Source organism: Microcaecilia unicolor, chromosome 4 (assembly GCF_901765095.1).
Source record: "Microcaecilia unicolor chromosome 4, aMicUni1.1, whole genome shotgun sequence".
NCBI classification, from domain to species: domain Eukaryota; kingdom Metazoa; phylum Chordata; class Amphibia; order Gymnophiona; family Siphonopidae; genus Microcaecilia; species Microcaecilia unicolor.
Genome location: NC_044034.1, coordinates 50,431,521 through 50,455,643, shown reverse-complemented (window position 1 = coordinate 50,455,643; position 24,123 = coordinate 50,431,521). Strand labels below are relative to the sequence as shown.

At 42.4% G+C, this 24,123-nt stretch overlaps 1 protein-coding gene across 1 annotated transcript in view; it reads right to left on the bottom strand.

The window, feature by feature from the left end:
* Positions 1 to 693: 693 nt before the first annotated feature.
* CNTN5 (contactin 5) overlaps positions 694 to 24,123 on the bottom strand; it is a 699,531-nt gene continuing 676,101 nt past the window's right edge. The window contains exons 20-23 of the mRNA XM_030200224.1: positions 21,830 to 22,016; positions 19,408 to 19,520; positions 7,763 to 7,931; positions 694 to 1,535 (exon numbers count right to left, since the gene is read on the bottom strand). Coding sequence (XP_030056084.1) covers positions 1,432 to 1,535; positions 7,763 to 7,931; positions 19,408 to 19,520; positions 21,830 to 22,016 — 573 coding nt within the window. The 3' untranslated portion in view covers positions 694 to 1,431. The remainder of the gene's footprint in view (positions 1,536 to 7,762; positions 7,932 to 19,407; positions 19,521 to 21,829; positions 22,017 to 24,123) is intronic.

The following is a 24,123-nucleotide window of genomic DNA, read 5'->3' as shown; positions in this document are numbered from 1 at the left end:
GCTCTTAAATGGGTCTTTCCTGTACACTAAGGCCATTTCCCCCCCCATGGTATAAAATGGCTGAATTTCCCATTTTCCCCATTAATGGCCACATGCTAATTTTCTCATTAGCACGTGGCCATTAGCACGTGAGCCCCTAATGATTAATAGTAATGCCACCTATTTTGTAGGCAGTAGGGACTTACGCGCTAAACCTGCACTAACCAATTTGCATAGTCACGTTCACGCTCTGCCCCTCCATGAAAACATGTTTAAAATATATTAGAGAGTGGTTTGCACGTACATATTCAAAAATGACCACGGGTTGCCTCAGCGCGTCTCAGAGTACACCATCTCACACGGTACTGCTTACCACAGCTTTGTAAAAAGGCCCCTAATTCAGCTGCATGATATATATTCTAGCAGAATGCACTTTAAAGACCAAATTAAATATCCTTCAGAGAAGTACATAACAGGAACAGTTGTAAAAAGATCCTAAAATCATTATGAACAAAAACCTTGTCACATTTTCATCAATCTGATATTTCTCATTTCCTGTAGTCACTACAGTGTGTTGCAGTCAAATCTCTAAAACCACTTTTTTGCTTCTTAAATATCTGCACCTGCATCTTCAACACAAACTGAAGTCATTGCTTTAGATATTAAAAGCAAATATTTTACTTTCTCTTCAGGTTGAACATTGCCACTGAAAGGAAGAGCACTTTTCTCCTACATTTGTCTCTATTCTGAGTGTATAATTCTCTTTAAATGTTTGCTCAACCATGTCTCTTGCTGCTGTAGTGTCTTTTCGGGGTGCTTTCTAAATAGCAAATTGATACATTTCTCCATTTTGATATGTTATCATATATGTTTTTTGTTTTCCAGAAAATATGTCTTACCTTTATTCAGTTTTTGTCTACACATTCTGAATGATTTATAGTTGTTCTGTCTTACTGATTTGTCAATGTGGACAACTTGTTTATGGGAAACATGATATACATTGCATTCCTCTAGACTCTGGTAAGCCTCTTTGTTGAACAAATGTACTAGGCACCACTGCGTAAACAACCTAATGGCACACACGTGAGGTCATCAGATACAAAACCCAAATTAAACATATTTATAAAAGGAAGAGCACAATTAATAGGAATTATTGGTTCCTCACAAAAGTCCATCACGTATAATCTGCATAATTTTTTTCTGGGCTGAAAAATTGTCCCATACAGGACATCACAAAAATAAAAACTGGAGAAGAGACCCAATGAAGGTGTTCATATATATTTTCCCAACTCTCCTCTAAGTGCACCATGTGCTATTTGTGGGTCTCTAACCAAAGAAGAATTGTCCACTCCGGGTTCCAGTTTCTTCACTCACAGAGAGCTCCACCCACTGAGGCCATCAAGCTAAAGCAAAACAAACAAGTCGAAACAAAACAAGGAAAGGTCTACAGGTTCACCAGGAGGTTGACGGAACTATTAGTGCCAAGAGCAATGTTACAGAAGATGAGGAAGTTGAAAAAGTATGTATAGTAGTTTGGGCATTTGTGATTTTCCCACCTGCAAAAAAAAAAAAAAAAAAGAAACAAAAAATGAGTTAGAACAAACCACACTGTTATTAGGAAGGCCACTGAAAATTTATACAAGCAGAAATGTATCAAAATGCCTCATATTATTAATTACTAATGAGTCCTTTTACTAAAGTTCGCTAAGATCTAGGCTTAATGCTCTGTAACACAGGAGTTTAGCATGCATAAAGCCCAAAGCTAATGCAGCACCTAGAAGGGGCATTATCTATATTTTCCAATTCAGATTATCATTAATGTTGGCATTATAAACAGAAATAATGCGCTGTTAATGCAGAGGCATTTACCCCAGGATTCTATATATCGCACCAAGGTTTCCACATGGAAATCAAAGCGTATTCCATAAAAATACACAGAATCTAATTGGCTAACAAGCTAATCAGTGCTGATAATTGGATGTTAACTAATTGACATTAATTAGAATTTACGCACACTTTCTAAGGGCCCTGCTTACTAAGCTGCGCTGTAGGCATGCTAAGTTTTTAGTGTGTGCTAAAATTAGCACCTGCTAATGATAGAGACACCCATAGGAATATAATGGGTGTATCTATTGTTAACATATGCTAATTTTTAGTGCGAGCTTAGAAGTTAGCGTGCCTACAGAGCGGCTTAGTAAACAGGGCCCCTAAGTGTATTCTGTTATGTGGTATGGATAAATTCTCAGTTGCATAGTTGAAAAGGGCGGCCATGGGTGTGGAATGGGCAGGTCATGGGCCTAAAATCTATGTGCTTTGTTCTAGAATACATCTGCTCTGCGCGTAATTTAGATGGTTCACATATAGCACGTACTATATCAAAACTAGGGTGCAGATGAACAAAATCATACAGATCAAATAACAAAAAAAATAATCTACTAACTGAAAAATAACTTGTTAAACTTTTTGAGAAAAATTATTTGAAAATTTTATGAACATTTTTTGAAAAAGGAATGAAAAAGCATCAAAGAGCTCAAAATCTTAACAGATTAATGCAGATCCAAATGATCTCTTCATCATCATTGGCAAAAAAACTTCCACACCAAAAATCTTTATGGTTTTTAATTATCTGCTTCTGCACTTATATGATACAGTCTCTAAATACTGAAAGTATGAAAAAGCATAATACAAAAAAGCACTTATCTTGAGAAAGCTACTACTACTACTACATAACATTTCTAGAGCGCTACTAGGGTTACGCAGCGTTGTACAAATTAACGAATAAGGACGGTCCCTGCTCAGAAGAGCTTACAATCTAAAGGACGAAATGTCAAGTTGGGGTAGTTGAGATTTCCTGAGAAGAGGTGTAGTGATTAGGTGCCGAAGGCGACATTGAAGAGGTGGGCTTTGAGCAATGATTTGAAGATGGGTAGGGAGGGGGCCCGGCGTATGGGCTTAGGGAGTTTGTTCCAAGCATGGGGTGAGGCGAGGCAGAAAGGGCGAAGCCTAGAGTTGGAGGTGGTGGAGAAGGGTACTGAAAGGAGGGATTTGTCTTGAGAGTGGAGGTTACGGGTAGGGACGTAAGGGGAGATGAGGGTAGAGAGGTAAGGAGGGGCTGCAGATCGAGTGCATTTGTAGGTGAGTAGGAGAAGCTTGAACTGTATGCGGTATCTGATCGGAAGCCAGTGAAGTGACTTGAGGAGAGGGGGTGATATGAGTATATCGGTTAAGGCAGAAGATAAGACGTGCGGCAGAGTTCTGAATGGACTGAAGGGGGGATAGATGGCTAAGTGGGAGGCCGGTGAGGAGTAGGTTGCAGTAGTCAAGGCGAGAGGTAATGAGAGAGTGGATGAGAGTTCGGGTGGTGTGCTCGGAGAGGAAGGGGTGAATTTTGCTAATGTTATAGAGGAAGAAGCGACAGTGGGTGTCGTCAGCATAAAGATGATAGTGGAAACCATGAGAAGAGATCAGGGAGCCTAAGGAAGAGGTGTAGATTGAAAAAAGAAGGGGCCCAAGGACAGATCCCTGAGGAACTCCAACAGAGAGCGGGATAGGGGAGGAGGACGAACCATGAGAGTGTACTCTGAAGGTACGATGGGAGAGATAAGAGGAGAACCAGGAGAGGACAGAGCCCTGGAACCCAAAGGAGGACAGTGTGTCAAGAAGTAGGTTGTGATTGACAGTGTCAAAAGCGGCGGATAGGTCGAGGAGGATGAGGATGGAGTAGTGACCTTTGGATTTGGCGAGGAACAGGTCATTGCAGACCTTAGATAGTGCCGTTTCTGTCGAGTGTAGGGGGCGAAAGCCGGATTGAAGCGGATCGAGGATGGCATGAGTGGAGAGAAAATCAATGCAGCGGCTGTGAATGGCGCGTTCAAGTATTTTGGAGAGGAAGGGTAGGAGGGAAATGAGGCGGTAGTTGGAGGGACAGGTAGGGTCAAGTGATGGTTTTTTGAGGAGTGGTGTGACCACAGCATGCTTGAAGGTGTCCAGGACTGTTGCAGTGGAGAAAGCTCATACAAAATGCAAGACCAAGCCAATGTTTTTAGGGAAGGTCTGTTGAGGAGACTTCTGGCTGTAAAAATGTCAGCTTCTGTTTCCATAGTTTTATATGTTGTTCTCTCAATTAAAATGTAACAAAATATTTATTGAAAAAATGAAAGAAAAGGGCAGAATGAGTGCTTTTACAAGTACCAGTAAAAGTGCCAGTATTTACAGCTATTATCAGATTTTTTCAGCATGGGCTTTTAAGGAACACCATGTACTGTACATATAACACACAAATCTATTGCATAATTTTATCCAAAATATACTTTTCAGATAAACAAGCAATAAATAGTCCATCTTGCCAGTTTGTCAGACTCCCTTGTTCAACTGTATGCTAGGGCTTTAACCAGCATCCAACAGTTACCCTCTATCACAAATACAATTCCATCCAAACAGCATTTATAAACCACCCATTTAGCTGCCTCAATTACAGCTATGACTATTGCTGCTCCTGGCTTGTCTGTCTGCCCATCACAGACAATAGCTTTCAATAATAATCAAATCAAGAGATCTCTGGTCTACCTTAAAAGTGGGTGTATCTCTAGTGGAACTTTCAGTATCTGTATGCTCCGCAGCATAGACTTTGGAGCTCATTTTCTAAAGTCAAAAAAGGTGGCACAAAACAGCAGTTGGACATTTTTCTCGCCAAAACGTTGAAATCGCTGTTTACGAAACCTATTTTGCAGACGTTTATCTATGCATTTTGTCTGTGGTGCATCCAAATCACAAGGGGGTATGTCGGGGGGGGGGGGGGGGTGTTCTGGGTGGGATTAGGACATTTGTAACACCTGGACGTTTCACTGCCATAATGGAATAAAACAAAAACGTTTAGAACTAAAACTATGATGTTTTGAGCTAGATCTGATTTAATAACTAAGTCACAAAAAGTGCCCTAAATGACCAGATGACCACTGGAAGAATAAAGGAATGATCCACTTACTCCCCCAGTAGTCACTGACCCCTTCCCACCCCCCAAAGAGGTGAAAGAAACAGTACATACCACCCCTATGACAGTTTCAGATGTTATGGCCAGTCCTATTAGAGCAGCAAGCTGGTCCCTGGAGTAGCCTAGTGGTTGGTACAATGCCCTATGGCGAAGGGGACCCAGGCCCATATCCCTTTCTAACTGTTACACTTGTGGTGGGAAGTATGAGTTGTCTAAAACCCACCAAAAACATACTGAACCCACATACAGATGACACCTGCAGCCATAAGGCTAATGTAGTAGTGTGTAGTTGGGTACAGTAGGTTTTGTAGGGGGTTTGGAGGGCTTACCATACAATACAACATAGCTTCCAAAAACTTTGACAGTTCTTTAGTAGCACAGCAGCATTCTTCTAACAAGTTCCTACCTCCCTTCAGGGGTCTGAAAATTAAGTCTGACTGCACTCCACCTCTCTGGTTTTCTCCTATACATTTTTTGCAGCTTTATAGCAGGTACTACAATGACCTGTTCATTCCTGCTTCCATCCTTCCTGTCTTCCTACAGAGTAGTTTGGTTTTTCTAGCACTCACCAGTAACCTCTCTAATTGGCTTCTGGTGCTTGATATCTTTCACCTGAGCTCAGAGCCTATTTGTAAATTCATTTCCAGTTCATCTAGGAACTACAACTCTCAGAATTCTTGTAAACTCTTTGTCTCAGTGCTCTCCAACGTGCTGTGCAGACACTTCTAGCATCAGGCTGATATCAACACAGTGGTAAGTGCTCCAGCTTACCACAGCTGAAAGCTTGATGTTTAAAACAATTTAACCAGGCAGGAAAGATTTCTGCCTGATTAAATCACACTGAGCAGGTTGGAAGGGGAAATTTAGTGGCACTTCAATGGACAGTGCTGCTGAATATGCGATTTGACCACTGTGATACTTGCTGGTTTGTGCTGCAGTGGTCTGGGGCTCAGGCTGGGTGAAGCCAGGTGTTATGTGGCATTGGTGTTATTCAAAGCTAGTGCCCGCTTACTTAACTGTGCCAGCAGGACTGAATATCAGCTGTACCTGCATAACTTCTGGGTACAGTCAATGACCTGGATATTTTGTGCTAGTGTCTGGGTCTAATTTAGCTGATGGTACTTTGCATTAAAAAAAAAGGCACTCTCTGCTGCTGGAATATTATCCCCTGAGATATTTTGAAACAGAAAGTTTTGCTGGAACAAAAGGTTAACATCTTTTTCTAGGCAAAGTTTAAGAATATGAAATGAAAAATATATTGGACTAGAAAGAGAAGACACCCAGGGGCTCTTTTATTAAAGGGCGTTAAGCCATAATGGATGTTTAGTGCATGAAAACAGCTTAGCGCAAAACATGTTAAAGTGTTTGGTGGTAAGTTGGCGGTTTGTGCATGTTAATCACAAATTATTTATTTTTTACAAAATATTTTTCGGAGGGGGCATTTCATAGGCAGGGAATGGGCATGGAGGCGATATCCAGCCAGTGCGTTTACATTAGCGTGTGCCAACTGCATAACATAGACTTAATGTGGAAAGGAGGTGGCAGTAAATGTTCTCACATTAATGTTTTTGCAAGTTCTGTGCACTACTGGAAAAAGCATGGAACCTGCAAAAAAATATTTTAAAACCCCTAAATAATGACACGATAAATCTGGGCTTAGCGTGCGGGAAACTCCCATGTTAAAATGCATGTTACACTTCCATGTTAAAAGGCATCTTAGTAACAGAGTTCAGAAACAGGCAGTGGGATATTTTGAAGAACTGAGCAGTGCTACTGCTTTCATTTTTAGCCAAGTATTAAGAATAATCTTAAAATAGAAATAGTACAGCCTGCAGACATTTTAATTAAGCATGGCACCTATTGATATGATTATGTAATATTTATTTTATTTTTTTTATTTATTTATTGCATTTGTATCCCACGTTTTCCCACCTCTTTGCAGGCTCAATGTGGCTTACAATACATCATGGATAGTGGAAATAAGAGAATATACATTTAGTGTTACAGAAGGGTATTGGGTTACATGGTAATGGAATACATGATAGTGGTGTAACAGAATATATTATAAGACATTACTGGATATAAGTGGAGAATAATTACGTGTGTTGATCTTTGTGGTATATCTTGTCAAAGAGATGGGTCTTCAGTAGTTTGCGGAAGCTGGTCAGTTCATAAATCGCTTTTAGGTTGCGTGGTAATGCATTCCAGAACTGCGTGCTCATATAGGAAAAGGTAGATGCATGCATTAATTTGTATCTTAGACCTTTACTGTTGGGAAAGTGAAGATTAAGGAATGTGTGAGAAGATTTATTTGTGTTCCTGGGTGGTAGGTCTATTAGGTCTGACATGTAGGCTGGGGCATCACTATGGATGATTTTGTGAACTAGGGTACATACTTTGAACGTGATGCGTTCATTTCTCATATGTATACTCCATCTGCATTTTCCTTTGGTAACGTGTTTTGTTTTATTGTCCTAGAGTACTGAAGCAAGAATATTACCTACTCAACAAGACTGAAGAAAACGCAATAGCTTCTGTCCTGCAAAATGCTGAATTACTTTGCTCTAGAATAAATGTCCACAGGATACAGCTGAGTATTTCTTGCACTATCCTGAATTTTTTTTCTTTTTCTACAGCCTGAGTAAAATAATGCAGGTCAAATATTTTCCAGTATTCAGATATTTATGTGACTGAAGATTTTTGTAGAATACAGGCAGCCATATCTTGAATTTCTGAGAAGATGCAAGGCAGAATGTTTAATCATAGTCAGACACTGGGAACTCTTAAACATACCTGTAAAAGATGGTACCCTGATTTGGGAACTTGCTGTTCCATCCCCTCCTTCACTGCATGCTCGAACTTCAATGATATACACCCCAACATCAGGAAGATGTACCTCTGCAGAGGTTTTTTGCGTTTCTATGACTTGACTGTTGCTATGACCTTCTTGTCTGTACAAAACCTATGAATCACAGAATATGTTTTATTAACTGGTAATTTTATCAACCTGTTGAATTTCAGAACCAACGTTTTACAAGCATTATTAGATTGAGTGTATTAGGTTCAGTGCAGGGATAAGTAAATAGATCCAGATTAGATCAGATGCAGACCAAGAAAATGAATGACTAGCTGAAGTCATTCTCCAAGGACAAATTATCTTCCAGTTCTAGTGAACATTTGATTGAAGGCATTCAAACTTGATTTATATAAAGGTTCACACAGACAAATCTGTATGAGCTTGACTGATTTAAAGATCAAATATTGAACGTCCATCCTAGAAAATCACTAAGATCATCTCCCTCATTTTAAAACTTGGCACTTAGTTTATACAATAATTGCACTTATGAGCATCAGAAGTGCCAACACAAGAGTTAGACAATAATGAAGTGAAAGACACCTTGACAGATTAAAAAGTCTTTTTATTCGTAAAACACAATAGAAGTATTCTCTCAATACAGTCCTTGCAAGCAGTATACAGGATGCATTTGATCAAAAGTCCCAACACAGGCGCACCTTCTTATGGATGTCATCGGCTACTCTTTATCCACATATGTTATCTTGTGAGATTAAGATTAGCACATTGTGTGCTTTCTTTATATACATCAGCAGTTTACAGTACAATAAATGGTGTCACTTGGGTAGGTTCCCTGATGAAAGCTTATGTCCTGAAACATGGCCTGTATTGGAACTTTTGATCAAGTGCATCCTACATAAGTATTGCCATACTGGGACAGACCAAAGGTCCATCATGCCCAGCATCTTGTTTCCAACAGTGGCCAATCCAGGTCACAAATACCTGGCAGGATCCCAAGAAAGTACAAAACATTTTATACTGCTTATCCCAGAAATAAGCAGTGAAGTTTTCCCAAGTCCAATTTAATAATTGTCTATGGACTTTTTAAAACTCTGCTAAGCTGACTGCCTTTACCACATTCTCTGGCAACGAATTCCAGAGTTTAATTACACGTTGAGTGACGAAATATTTTCTACGATTCGTTTTAAATTTACTACCTTGTAGCTTCATCACATGCTCACTAGTCCTAGTATTTTTGGAAAGCATAAACAGATGCTTCATGTCTACCCGTTCAACTCCACTCATTATTTTATGGACCTCTATCATATCTCCCCTCAGCTGCCTTTTCTCCAAGCTGAAGAGCCCTAGCCGCTTTAGCCTTTCCTCATAGGGAAGCCATCTCACCCCCTTTATCATTTTTGTCGCCCTTCTCTGCACCTTTTCTAATTCCACTACATCTTTTTTGAGATGCGGCAACCAGAATTGAACACAATTATTAGAGATGCGGTCACACCATGGAGCGATACAAAAGCATTATAACTTCCTCACTTTTGTGTTCCATTCCTTTCCTAATAATACCTAACATTCTATTTGCTTTCTTAGCCGCACTGCATTACAGAATGCGCCTAGCAAGTTGTGCGTGTAAATTCTAATTATTGCCAATTAGTGCTCATTATTGCTTGTTAAGAGCTGCTATCAATGCTGATTAACTTGTTAAGCCAATTAAGTTACACGCATCGTTATAGAATATGCTTGGATTTTGGAGCAGATTTCTAGGTGCGCTATTTAGAATCTGGGGTATTTGGGGCTACACAAACAATCAATGGATAGGTCCCATGAACCAGACGAGGGGAGGGGAGAATAATTCAAGACTCTCACTCCTACAGCTCTCTTACAGTGTCAGATTATGGTGTGTGGACCTTCATGGTAATGGGCTCCCACAAATAAGTCCACTTCACACAATCAAGTAATGATAACTCCATATTTATTGTAAACTTAATAGGATCAAACTTCAAGAACAATCATTAATCTTCTCAGGAGAGGAAAGTAAAGCTATTGTATACACATTACTGCCATACATCTGTAGGAAAAACAATAATGACTTCAAGTGTATTTTTGCTACTGTTCACTTTGATTAATGATTGTTCTTGAAGTTTGATCCTATTAAGTTTAAGTCTTGATTCTCCCTTGCACTCCTCTCTCTCACTCTTTTCTGGACTCTACAGGCAGGTCCCCAGGACCATAGCTGTACTAAATGAAATAGGATCCCCTTCCCTTATGAGTTGCAGGAGTATTGCCCCACCTGAAGCATTATTGCTCCTTCCTCTCCTCAGTTTAGATATGAGGGGACTGCCAGGTACCCTTCCTAGTCTTTTTCTTTTGTCTCTCCTCCTTGAGAGTTCAGAGACCCAACTGGCTTGTACTTGTCCAGCATGTTTTCCATTGTGGTAGAAAAAGGAGCCCTTTCAACTTGGCTGCTTCCACACTGTACCTACTACTACTTAACATTTCTAAAGCGCTACTAGGGTTACGCAGCGCTGAACAATTTAACATGGAAGGACAGTCCCTGCTCAAGGAGCTTACAATCTAAAAGACAGGTGTACAATCTAGAGACAAGTGTACAATCTAAAAGACAGGTGTAAATCTAGAGACAAGTGTACAATCTAAAAGACAAGTGTAGAGTCGATCTGATAGGGCTTACTATGTTTCTCGAAAGGTTAGGTGCTGAAAGCAGCATTGAAGAGGTGAGTTTTAAGCAGAGTTTTGAAGATGGGTAGGGAGGGGGCTTGGCGTAGGGGTTGAGGAAGATATGTTCCAGGCATAGGGTGAGGCAAGGCAGAATGAGCGGAGCCTGGAGTTGGCAGTGGTGGAGAAGGGTACAGAGAGGAGGGATTTGTCCTGTGAGCGGAGGTTACGGGTGGGAACATAGGGGGAGATGAGGGTAGAGAGGTAGTGAGGAGCCGCAGACCGGGTGCATTTGTAGGTAAGGAGTAGAAGCTTGAATTGTATGCGGTATCTGATCGGGAGCCAGTGAAGTGACTTGAGGAGAGGGGTGATATGAGTATATTGGTTCTGGCGGAATATAAGACGTGCGGCAGCGTTCTGAACGGATTGAAGGGGGAATAGATGGCTAAGTGGGAGGCCGGTGAGGAGTAAGTTGCAGTAGTCAAGGCGAGAGGTAATGAGAGCGTGGACGAGAGTTCTTGTGGTGTGCTCAGAAAGGAAAGGGCGAATTTTGCTGATGTTGAAGAGGAAGAAGCGACAGGTTTTGGCAGTCTGTTGGATATGCGCAGAGAAGGAGAGGGAGGAGTCGAAGATGACTCCGAGGTTGCGGGCAGATGGGACGGGGAGGATGAGGGTGTTATCAACTGAGATAGAGAGTGGAGGAAGAGGAGAAGTGGGTTTAGGTGGAAAGACGAGGAGCTCGGTTTTGGACATGTTCAGCTTCAGGTGGCAGTTGGACATCCAGGCAGCAATGTCGGATAAGCAGGCCGATACCTTGGCCTGGGTCTCCGCGGTGATGTCTGGTGTGGAGAGATATAGCTGGGTGTCGTCAGCATAAAGATGATACTGAAAACCATGAGATGAGATCAGTGAGCCTAGGGAAGAGGTGTAGATTGAGAAGAGAAGGGGTCCAAGGACAGATCCCTGAGGAACACCAACAGATAGTGGGATGGGAGTGGAGGAAGATCCATGAGAGTGAACCCTGAAGGTGCGGTGGTACCTGGGGTGATGCTGAGCTGGGTATGAGAGTTGAGTCAGAGCTTCCAAGTCAACTTGGAGAAGTAAGTAGACTTCATTCTCTTTATGGAACACAGCCTATCTCTATCTCCTAGCCCTGTTATCTGAATGTGATAATAGGGCTAGGAATTAATTGCAAACCTTCTGGCTGTCAGGGTTCAGGAAAAAAAAAGACACTTTCCCTCTGAAACTAAGGATATTTTCTCAACAACTATGCTCCCAGGCCCTCCTTTGATATAAGGAAAAGATATTAGATGTGAACAGGGTACAGACTTCCCTACAACAAACAGCATGTTCAGAGATAGGAGTTAAATGTGACACCCAGCTCACAATGTTGAAGACTACATTTTAGAATGTAGGATGGAGTTCAGGTATTACATTAACAATGACATTCCAACTATTGTGAAAAGTGCTGTTAAGAACATTAAGAGGCCTGTTTGAAGTGTATTAAAGTTTTCCAGTTTTCGGGCATTAGTTGCACAATTTAATATGCGGTAACTGCAAAGCCTGCACAGCAACTATTGAGGGCATACCCAGCATCTGCCAATGCAGTTATGACACAGTGCAGACATTTACCACATATTAAATGCATGGCCAATAGCATGGCTGCATTAGTGCTGCTGGCAATGCAGTAAAGCACCACAGCAACTAAAAGGACCCCCCTTAACTCTGAATAGCATTCCAGAATCCACCAGGTCCTCCAAATGGCCTTTCAAAAACCACCTGTACTCTGGACACTTACCCTATTTCCAATAAAACTCTAACCCCCAGACATCCTTGACATTTCTAACAACCACCCCACCCTTGACATCCCCTAATGCCTCCAATATATCCACCAGAGACCACAAAGTAAGAGCCCTGAAGGTTTTGTTAAAAATGCAAAGGGGGGGGGGGGGGGGGGCGTAATGAAGATGTCAGGAGTGTCAAGAGATGGAGGTTTATTGGCAGTGTGTTTGTTCTAGCAAAAAAGGTGCTGGTACTCAAATGCTAGGCCACCATTCAAGAGTGGGGTGATCACTGAGGGACCCACCCCACAATAGCCAGGCCCCCTGCAACCAGTCACAGAATCTATTACAAGACAGAATTGGTATGTAGAGCCTGAGCTCTATCATTAAAACTTGGGGTCCATGGGTCAATTTTAGCAGACAATGGAAAAGGTGCCAGTACTCAGTACCCCCAAGTACCCCCTCAAAAAAAGCCCTGTTTATTGGAGATGTTGGGAGTTCTTGGGTTTTGTTGGAGATGTCAGGGATAGGGGATTCTTTTTTAGCTGCAGTCTATGGTCACTGCATTGTCGATAGGAAGGATGCGCTTACCACCTTGCTTTCAGGAGGTAGTAAGTGAATCCATGCTATCTGCAGCAGTGACAACACATGGTAACATAGGGGTAAAATGTAAGTGCCAGGATGATGCATGTTAAGCGACTTCTATAATGGTAGTTCTGCATGGAACTGCCCTTATAGAATACTAACACAAGTCAGCAGTTCTGCGGCTAATTTTAGATGCAAACACTTATGCCAGCTAAATGGCGCATGCCTAACTGTAGGCAGTTGGACACATAACACTAGTATTCTACTGGGTGCGTAACTCCTAGGGCATGTCCCTGACCCATTAATGCCCCTCCCAGGTCCACGCTCCCCTTGCAGTTGCATGCTATGGAAATTGCTCAGCCATGCCCAGATGCACAAAACTCCAGCACTGCTCTGAACAGTGCTGTATAAATACTGCTGGAACAGTGCAGAAAAAAAACAACAACTCCCTAATGCTCAACACTAATAAGATGCAAATATAGACATGCTCATAGCACTGAGAATTAGGGAGTTTGACGAGAGTACTGTGCTTGGCGCATGCACAGAGGAGTTCTGCAGGAAGCTTGGCTCCTGTGCGCATGCGCATTGCCGTCTCTTTTCTGTGGCCTAAATATAAGTGTTTTTTTAATTTTTTAGCTTGGACGCATATATTTAAATGCAGGAAACAGATGCCAATATGTGCTTTCACTTTTGGGTCTGCTGTGACTTGTGCAGATTTGTTTCTCACAACCAGTGGTTAAGGGCTTGCATGGGCTTCCTTCTGCTTCCAAAAGCAATCAAAACCAGTACAGAATACGCTTAGTGGGTTGTGCGTGTAAATTCTAATTATTGCCAATCAGTGTTCATTATTGCTTAATTGCTGTTAAAAACACTGACTAGCTTGTTAAGCCAAATAACTTGCACACTTAGTTACAGTTCCCCAGGAAACCAGTGTCCACTGAAGTAGCCAGTCTATGTACATAAGAAGCTTAAGTCTGCTTAGCTTTATAGATGTCACAGAATCAGTCTACTGAACTATGACTGTAGAAGCCAAATATGGTATTATGGTTACATGTGCGCAGAATGGTTGTATGCCTGTAGGCATAAGGGATATGTACTTGCTGGCACACATTTAGGGCATTTTTAACAGCACTTAACAAGCAATAATGAGCATTAATTGGTAATTATCATAATTTATACACAAAAATTGCTAAGTGTATTCTATAAAGAACTGCGCCTAAATTATAAAGAGCACAGTTCAAACTAAACACGCATAGTTTAAAAGGGCGTGTTTATGGCAGTGACGTAGGTAGGTGGGGCCACGGAGGCCTGGGCCCCCCAAATTACCTCCTGGCCCCTGGTTTTGCTGGTGGGGGTCCCCAAACCCCCCATCTGAAGCCGTGTCCAGTGCCGGTTTCCGGCGCCACCAAGTTGCCTGCCTTGCTCTCTCTTCCCCCTCACGTCCACTTCATGGAGCATGCAGGATGTGAGGAAGAAGAGAGAGCAGGGCAGGCAATGTAGCGGCGCCAGAGACCAGCACTGGAGAAGGCTTCAGCTGGCGGGGGTTGCAGACCCCCGCCAGCCAAGGTACTTTGCTGCAGCAGTGGGTGGGGAGCTACAGAGCGGTGGGGGGGGGGGGGGGGGGGCAGCGAGGCATTGGGGGGGCGAGGTGACAGGGGGGGTGGTGGCGGCAGACTAAAACGTGCCTCCCTACCTCGGGCTCTGGCCCCCTCCCTACGCGAGGTCTGGCTACGCCCCTGGTTTCTGGGCATTTTGTGGACATTCCAAAAGTTCTGTATGTAATTACAGAATACGGGTTAGTGCACCTAAATCCACGTGCATGGATTTATACCAGGTTTTTATTGGCATAAATGGGCATGCATAAATTTAGGAGTTACGGTATTGACTAAGTGTATTCTATAAACCACTCCTAAATCTTATAGAATACGCTTAGTTCCATACAGATTTTTTAGGCTCCATATATAGAATCTGGCCCTAAGTGCTATTCTATAAATGGCGCTCTGAGTCAGGCTGTGTTTATAGAATAGCATTTGGTGTCGGGTTCCATGCCCAGTTTTGAGCATAAGGATTTAAACCAACTGAAACCTGGTGTAAATCCTCGCACCTAAATTAGGTACGAATTGGCCTTATTCTGGAACACTGCGTGCAAATTCCAGGAATGCCTGTGACCTGTCCATGCCCCTCCCATGGCCACGCCCCCTTTTAAAATCCATGTGTAAACATTTCTGCAGGATAATCAGAGAAGTAGAGTAGTCAGCAGACATCAGGGAAACAAATGCTGTCACATACAGGGTTTATTTGTCACAATCACAGCACCTTTGGCAGTATTATTTTTGGTTTCCTTTCGAAGTGTCCTGAGTCTTTTTCAAGACTGTACCATCTCAAGTGTTTTTGTGAAGAGCCAACATACTATTTGATGTTATTGTGTCTTTAATTCATAAAAAAGACTCGTGAAATAGACACTTTAGTCAAAACATGGTGCATGTTGCATCATCTACCGATATTTTATGACAGCATTTGTCTCCCTCTTGTCTTTGGATGTGTCCTGTTGACTACACTACTCTTCTGATTACCCTTCTACATCTGTAGTGACCCTTGTTCCTTTACTTTTGTGTTTGATCCTCATAAAAATTTATGCACCCATCTTATAGAATAGTGACTGTAAAGATGTATGCATAAATTCAAATTAGTGCCAATAATTGTTAGCGCTCAATTATTGGTGCTAATTGGCTCATTAAGCAATTAAATTGCGTGCACAAACTGGGTGCACACCCAAATATGGGTATGCAATTTTGAGCACCATATACAGTATAGAAATAAGGGGTTGGTTTGTTAGCATGTCTGAAAAAAATTGATTATATTGGTGAATAACGATATAAAAAAGGATCCAGAGGAGATCTGGGAAATTATAGACCGGTGAGTCTGATGTCGGTGCCGGGCAAAATGGTAGAGACTATTATTAAGAACAAAATTACAGAGCATGGATTAATGAGACAAAGTCAACATGGATTTAGTGAAGGGAAATCTTGCTTCACCAATCTACTACATTTCTTGGAAGGGGTGAACAAACATGTGGATAAAGGTGAGCCTGTTGATATTGTGTATCTGGATTTTCAGAAGGCGTTTGACAAAGTACCTCATGAAAGACTCCAGAGGAAATTGGAGAGTCATGGGATAGGAGGTAGTGTTCTATTGTGGATTAAAAACTGGTTAAAAGATAGAAAGCAGAGAGTAGGGTTAAATAGTCAGTATTCTCAATGGAGAAGGGTAGTTAGTGGGGTTCCCCATGGCTCTGTGCTGGGACTGCTGCTTTTTAACATATTTATAAATGATCTAGAGTTGGGAGTAACTAGTGAGGTAATTAAATTTGCTGATGACACAAAGTTATTCAAAGTCATTAAATCGCAGGAGGATTCTGAAAAATTACAAGCGGACCTTACGAGACTGGGAGACTGGGCGTCTAAATGGCAGATGACGTTTAATGTGAGCAAGTGCAAAGTGATGCATGTGGGAAAGAGAAACCCGAATTATAGCTACGTCATGCAAGGTTCCACATTAGGCGTCATGGACCAAGAAAGGGATCTAGGTGTCGTCGTTGATGATACGTTGAAACCTTCTGTTCAGTGTGCTGCTGCTGCGGCTAACAAAGCAAATAGAATGTTAAGTATTATTAGGAAAGGAATGGAAAACAAAAATGAGGATGTTATAATGCCTTTGTATTGCACCATGATGCGACCGCACCTCGAATATTGTGTTCAATTCTGGTCGCCGTATTTCAAAAAAGATATAGTTGAATTAGAAAAGGTGCAGAGAAGGGTGACGAAAATGATAAAGGGGATGGGGCGACTTCCCTATGAGGAAAGGCTAAAGCAGCTAGGGCTCTTCAGCTTGGAGAAAAGGTGGCTGAGGGGAGATATGATAGAGGTCTATAAAATAATGAGTGGAGTTGAACGGGTAGATGTGAAGCGTCTGTTTACGCTTTCCAAAAATACTAGGACTGGGGGGCATGCAATGAAGCTACAATGTAGTAAATTTAAAACGAATCAGAGAAACTTTTTCTTCACTCAACATGTAATTAAACTCTGGAATTTGTTGCCAGAGAATGTGGTAAAGGTGGTTAGCTTAGCAGAGTTTAAAAAAGGTTTGGACGGCTTCCTAAAGGAAAAGTACATAGACCGTTATTAAATGGACTTGGGGAAAATCCACTATTTCTGGGGTAAGTGGTATAAAATGTTTTGTACTTTTTTGGGATCTTGCCAGGTATATGTGACCTGGATTGGCCACTGTTGGAAACAGGATGCTGAGCTTGATGGACCTTTGGTCTTTCCCAGTATGGCAATACTTATGTACCACTAGTGAAATCTTGAAAGCTTGAAAAATGATGTTTACATGCAAACCCCTGGATTCTATATATGGCACCTGAAAATCTGCACAGAAACTGAAGCATATTCTGTAACAACGCAGAAAACTTAATTGATTAACTGGCTAATCACCACTATTAATTGGATATTAACAAGCAATTATGATCACTGATTGGCATTAAGATTAACGTGCACAACTTTCTAAGTGTATTCTTTAATGTAGTGTGCCTAAATTCTAAGTTGCATAGTTGAAATGGGGCATGGCCATGGAAGGGTCATGGGCGTTTCTAAAATCTATGCACATTATTATAGAATACACCTGATCTGTCAGGGTTGTAACATGGCCCCAGAAGCATCATATCAGTATATTTGCAAGGTGATCAGTATTGCTGTATGACTGCAGGTAGCTGTTGCAACTGGCCAGTACAGTGCTACAATTGCAGGTGTGTTAAGCATTAAGCAAGGCCTGAGCTTTTTGACCTTTAAAACACGAGCCTTACAGCGTAGACTTGATTACCTCTGGGCATAAAATTTAAAGCAGGAGCTTATGGGCTTTAGACTAGGGTATGAATTTTAGAAGCTGAACTTTAAAACACGATCTTCTGTGAACTTTAGTTAATGAGTTGTTCAGCATAGGTTTTATAGCCTGAATGTTAGAGCAAAAGTTATAGTGCATGAGTCTTGGAGCTTGTGCTACAGTTTGTACTTCTTTTTTTCATGTTTACAACATGCATGTAACCAGTGTGTTTTTTCTAGCAAAAAATGTGCCAGAACTCAAATGCCAGGCCACTTTCAGGGGTGGGGTGATCACTGAGGGACCCACCCCACAATAGCCAGGCCCCCTGCAACCAGTCACAGAATCTATGACCAGGCAGAATTGGTGTGTAGAGTCTGAGCTCTTTCATTAAAACTTGGGGACCAAGGGTCAATTTTAGCAGAAAATGGAAAAGGTGCTGGTACTCAGTACCCCCAAGTACCCCCTTAAAAAAGCCCTTCTAAAGAGTAGCAACATTCCATGTAGAACCCCAAAGAATAGCAAGATTCTGGAATCCTAAAGAGCAGTGTGTTTTTTCTAGTGAAAAATGTGCCGGTACTCAAATGCCAGGCCACTTTCAGGTGTGGGGTGATCACTGAGGGACCCACCCCACAATAGCCAGGCCCCTTGCAACCAGTCACAGAATCTATGACAAGGCAGAATTGGTGTGCAGAGCCTGAGCTCTTTCATTAAAACTTGGGGACCATGGGTCAATTTTAGCAGACGATGGAAAAGGTGTCGGTACTCAGTACCCCCAAGTACCCCCTCAAAAAAAGCCCTGCATGTAACTAAAGACAAAATGAAAAGCCTAGCCAAAGCTGCTTATTTGACAGACTGAAAGTTAGAAGAGACAAAAGGTTCACTTTGTCTGTTTTTCTCTTCCAGGTCGTAGTGCAAGCCTGTGAGATTATATGCAGGTTTATGACCAATCATGCTTTACACTGAGGGTCTCTTGCCCTGCTCAATAATCCATGTCTAATGCAGACTATACAGTATGAACACATTTAAACATATCATTGTTATTCGAGGGCAATTTCTCCAAATGGGTTAGTTTTGTGCATTCCATGACAGGAATCAACCTCACTCCTAATCCAAGGCATGTGGAGTATGATGTTATTGCAGTTTCTATGTTTTATTGCAAAAACAAAAAACTTTTTGCACACATTGGCCCCTGGGGATCAATACTTGTATCATAATTGTAAGAAACTGTAACCATAAAACTGCGGCATTCTAATAGCAGTATAAGTTTAGGAGAAAGCTGGCATTCTTGCAGGCAGTGATTTATTTTATTGAACTTATATCAACATTATCCGTGAGCTGTAGAGCAGGTTTCAAACCAGAGGTATTAGCAGTGTGGTTTTTCTAGCAAAAAATGTGCTGGTACTCAAATGCCAGGCCACCCTTCAGGGGTGGGGTGATCACTGAGGGACCCACCCCACAATAGCCAGCCCCCCTGCAACCAGTCACAGAATCTATGACAAAGTTGTGTATAGAGCCTGAGCTCTTTCATTAAAACTTGGGGACCATGGGTCAATTTTAGCAGACAATGGAAAAGATGCTGGTACTCAGTACTCCCAAGTACCCCCTCAAAGAAAGCCCTGGGTATTAATCTGATGAAGTGACCTATGTGGCTTCCACCTTAGGCCCATCATCTTTGTATAATCACATTGTTGAAAGTCAAAGAAAAAAGAATGTACCTTATATCCCATGACATCTGATTCATTTGCTAAAGATCGGACAGGCTCCCATGCCAGCGACACCTGGGATCCATCTTGCATCCACTCAATGTTACTTGGAGGTTGACTAGGAGCTAGCACGGATAAAAATATATATATCAAAATACAATTAAATGCTTTTACATTTTAATCTCAGTCAATGTTTTTTCATTTATGCATTACTGTGCATTTCTACAGGAGTTTAAGTAGTTATCAGCTGTTGTATAGAACCTATACACTTTGGAGTTGATGTTCAGCATGGCAGGGGTGGACTAACCATTCGGGTAACCTGGCAGTGCCTGAAGGCCCAGATGCTCTAGGGGGCCCAGAGGCTCTGCTCAGTCACCTGATACCGCCGCAGCACATTGCAGCCCTTCCCAGTCCTACCTCGAAGGGCTTGGTGGTCTAGTGGCCTCTGCAGGGTCAGGAAAGAATCCCACTCTTACCTGCCCACTGCCACTACACTGCATGGTGGTGCTAGTGCTGCTGTGTTTTAAAATGGCTGCTGAGACTTTCTGAGACTGCTGACACCGCAAGACTACTGCAGTAAGTCTCGGCAGCTATTTTGAAAAACACAGCGGCACGGCTGCCGCCGTGCAAAGTAGTGACAGTGGACAGGGAAGAGTGGGATTCTTTCTTGTCCCCAAAGAAGCCACTAGACCACCAGGTGCTTCAAGATAGGACTGGGGATGGCGGTGGCAGTGTGGGAGGGGGTCGGCAGCTCAACAGTGGAGTGGTGGCCAGTGGCCAGGAGGCCCTAATGAACTTTACTGTCTGGGGGCCCTGACCACTGTCAGTCCACCCCTGCAGCATGGTTTAAGCAGGCAGCAGAGGCTCCTGCCTGCCTAAACTACACTGAGTGGGCCACCACCAATTTTCAGTGGCACTTAACTGGGCAATGCTGCTGAATATTGACTCTGACAGCCACGGCAATATCTGATTGATACTGGGGCAGTCCATGGGTGGAGCTTGGATGGATATAGTAAGGATATCTAATTTTTCTTTTTATTATTGTATTTTCTTTCTCTCTTTGTAATAGTATTATAATGTAAACTGCTTTGACGGCATTGCCCTAGGCGGTCAATCAAAATAATACAACCTTGAACCTTGATGGAGCAAGCACTTAACCAGCTAGCAGCGATATTCAATCTGCTAACCAGTAAGGTAAGCACATAAAAGTGAGGACAGCACAAAGGCTGTCCTAATTTTAGTTCACTGGACTAACTGGGCACTAATCTGAATATTGGTTGGCACACGATTAACTTCCAAGTGACTGTACTAACTTGGATATTCAATGCTAAAGCCCGGACATGACCCAACATTGAACATCTGGGCTTTTCAGCTTACTGAGCTGAATATTATTATTCATTGTAATTTAAACCATATGTTGCTTCACTTGTTAAGCTAGTATTTTTCAAGTTAAGGTTAGTTAAAGAGATTTTCTGTCTGATCAGAATTTTCGTTTGGTGCTACAGAATTACATGCTACCGCATTTTGATTATTGCAATGCCTTGTTGTGTGGATTACCACATACAATGCTACATGCATTGCAATGGCACAAAACTCTGCAGCACAGCTAATTACGTGGACTAGTAAATTGGAGCATATCACTCCACATTTACAGAGACTACATTGTTGCCTGTAGTTTTGTGGGTTGAGTTTAAGCTGCTGGTGTTGGTTTTTAGAGCTTTACATGATGATGTTCCATTGGTCTTGACTCCGAGGTTGTGGGAGTACTGTCCTGTTCAGTCTTTTCAGTCTCAAGATCAAGTGTTGTTGCAAGTTTCTTCCCTTCGTGATGTTCATTTGCAAACAATTCGTTCTCGTACTTTCTCTGTTCTCGGCCCCACATTGTGGAATGCTCTTCAGCTGTCTTTGCATCAAATTTCTTCCTTGCCTTTGTTTAGAAAACAATTGAAGACTTTACTGTTTGGTAAGGCTTTTTCTGGGTAGCAGGGAGTTTAGACTGTTTTGATTGTTTTGTGCTAGTAACAATAATGATTGCATTTTTCATTTGTACAACTAGCTTGCATTTTAATTTTTATCTTTTTATTATTTTAGAATTTTATATAGTTGTAAGGTCTATTTGTTTTAATAATGTTTGTGATCATGATTAGGTTTATTTTACTGTAACCTGCTCAGATGTTACGATGTGCGGGGCTATACATTTTGTTAAATAAATAAATATTATCATTTCTCTCACTTAGGTTCAAAAAATACGTAACCATTTTGCCTAAAACATTGGTCATGTCATTATCAGAATGTTAATCTAAACATTCAAATATAAAGAATCATTTACATGAAAACACTGAATCAGCTGAGTATATCAATAACATCTTGTTTAAAGCTGTTCTTACATGTTCAGTCTAATATGACTTTTTAAGAATGAAAAGGAGTCACTTACGGGATTTCTTCGTGCTGACTCGAGCTATACTGCTAGGTGGCCCATATCCTGCATTATTGTATGCCCTGACTGTTATGTGGTACAACGCATTTCCTTCCAAACCCGACAAGATGATTGATGACTCGTTTCCTTCTGTTTTCACTTTTTCTGTGGTTTCTTCTTGTTCCATATCTTTCCGGTAACTAACCTGTCAATAATGACCAGCCAGAAGATTAATTCTGGGAATTATGAGACTCTCCATCCAAATTTTTAAATTCTTTCCAACCCAACAGTAGTTGGAAAGAATTACGCAAAAGTTGTCAAGCAATGTCTGTCTGCTTGTTTGGGGGTAACCAGTGAAAAGTTTGACAATAGGCCAGATTGAACTAGGGGTTTCAGAGAAATGATCCCCCCTAAAAATGGTCTAATGCATTTTTGTGGAAGAAGCAGTTCCAGCTTCCATAGCATAGAAAGTTCCATACAGTGAAACAGCAGTTAGTGAATTGTTATTTTCAAACTGCCTCTCCCTTGTTCTCAACTCTCCCCAATCCCCTAAATTGCTCCCACCTCTCAAATATAGCCTTACACTATTGCCCCAACATTTGCCCAATCCTGAAACTGTCTCCATTTCTTGAAACAGTCTCAATCCCCAAACTGTTCCCTCACCAAAAACCCTCCACAATTGCCCCAACCCTCAAACTGCCCCTCATTCCAAAACTACCCCCATACCTGCTTCAACTCCCTCAAACTGCCCCATTCCAAATCTACCCCCACACCTGCTTCAACCCCCCCTAAATTGCCCTTTTCTCCAACTGCTCTCTGTTATAGTTCTCAACCCCTAAAATGCCCAACTCCTAAACTACCTCCTGCATTTGCCCGACTGTGTTCAAACTACACCACCTCCTTAAAATACTCCACAGCTGCCTCACCACCCCAAAAAACTGATCCACTCCATAAACTTTCCCCTGCAACTGTTCCACCACCCACAAACTGCTCCAAACCCCCCCCCCCCAAACTAACCTCCTCTACATATCTCCACATTTATATAGGTAGGTTGGAAAGAATTCCAAAGCCATGGTCTGCATGCTTTCCTCACTTAGGGGTGCTTTTACCAAATGTGGTAAAAAGGACTCTGCTCTAGCGGCAGGGGCTATTTTTGCTATGCGCTGAGGCCCTTTTTACTATACTGGGTAAAAAAGGCTGAAAATAGCCATGGCCATGCGGTAAGATTGCTCTTTGCAAAAAACATGGCCGGCCATCTTTCGTTTCGATAATACGGTCGGAGCCGGCCAAATCTCAACATTTGGCCTGCCCTTAGAGATCGCCGGCATTATAGATGGCCGCCATTGGTTTTCGCCGATAATGGAAACTAATGGCGGCCATCTCAAACCCGGCCAAATTCAAGGCATTTGGTCGTGGGAGGAGCCAGCATTTGTAGTGCACTGGTCCCCCTCACATGCCAGGACACCAACCAGGCACCCTAGGGGGCACTGCAGTGGACTTCACAAATTAATCCCAGGTGCATAGCTCCCTTACCTTGTGTGCTGAGCCCCCCAAAACCCACTTCCTACAACTGTACAGCACTACCATAGCCCTTACGGGTGAAGGGGGGCACCTAGATGTTGGTACAGTGGGTTTCTGGTGGTTTTTGGAGGGCTCCCATTTACCACCACAAGTGTAAACAGGTAGGGGGAGTGGGCCTGGGTCCGCCTGCCTAAAGTGCACTGCAGTACCCACTAAAAAGTGCTCCAGGGACCTGCATAGTGCTGTGATGGAGCTGGGTATGACATTTGAGGCTGGCACAGAGGCTGGCAAAAAATGTTTCTAATTTTTTTTGTTTTGGGTGGGTGGGAGGGGGTTGGTGACCACTGGGGGAGATAGGGGAGGTCATCCCCAATTCCCTCCGGTGGTCATCTGGTCATTTAAGGCACATTTTTGAGGCTTGGTCGTGAACAAAAAAGGGCCAAGTAAAGTCGGCCAAATGCTTGTCAGAGCCGGCCTTCTTTTTTCCATTATCGGCCGAAGCCGGCCATCTCTTAACCACGCCTCCGCCTTTGGTACATTTCCGGCACGCCCCCTTTAACTTTGGCCGGCCCTGCGACGGAAAGCAGTTGAAGCCTGCCAAAATCGGCTTTCGATTATACCGATTTGGCCGGCCTTAGGAGAAGGCCGGCCATCTTCCGATTTGTGTCGGAAGATGGCCGCCCTTCTCCTTAGAAAATAAGCAGGTGTGTGTGTGTGTCTGGGGCAGGGGGGGGAACAGAACAACGTGACTGTAAATTTTACAGAAGTAGTGCTTGCGCTATAAAAATTTT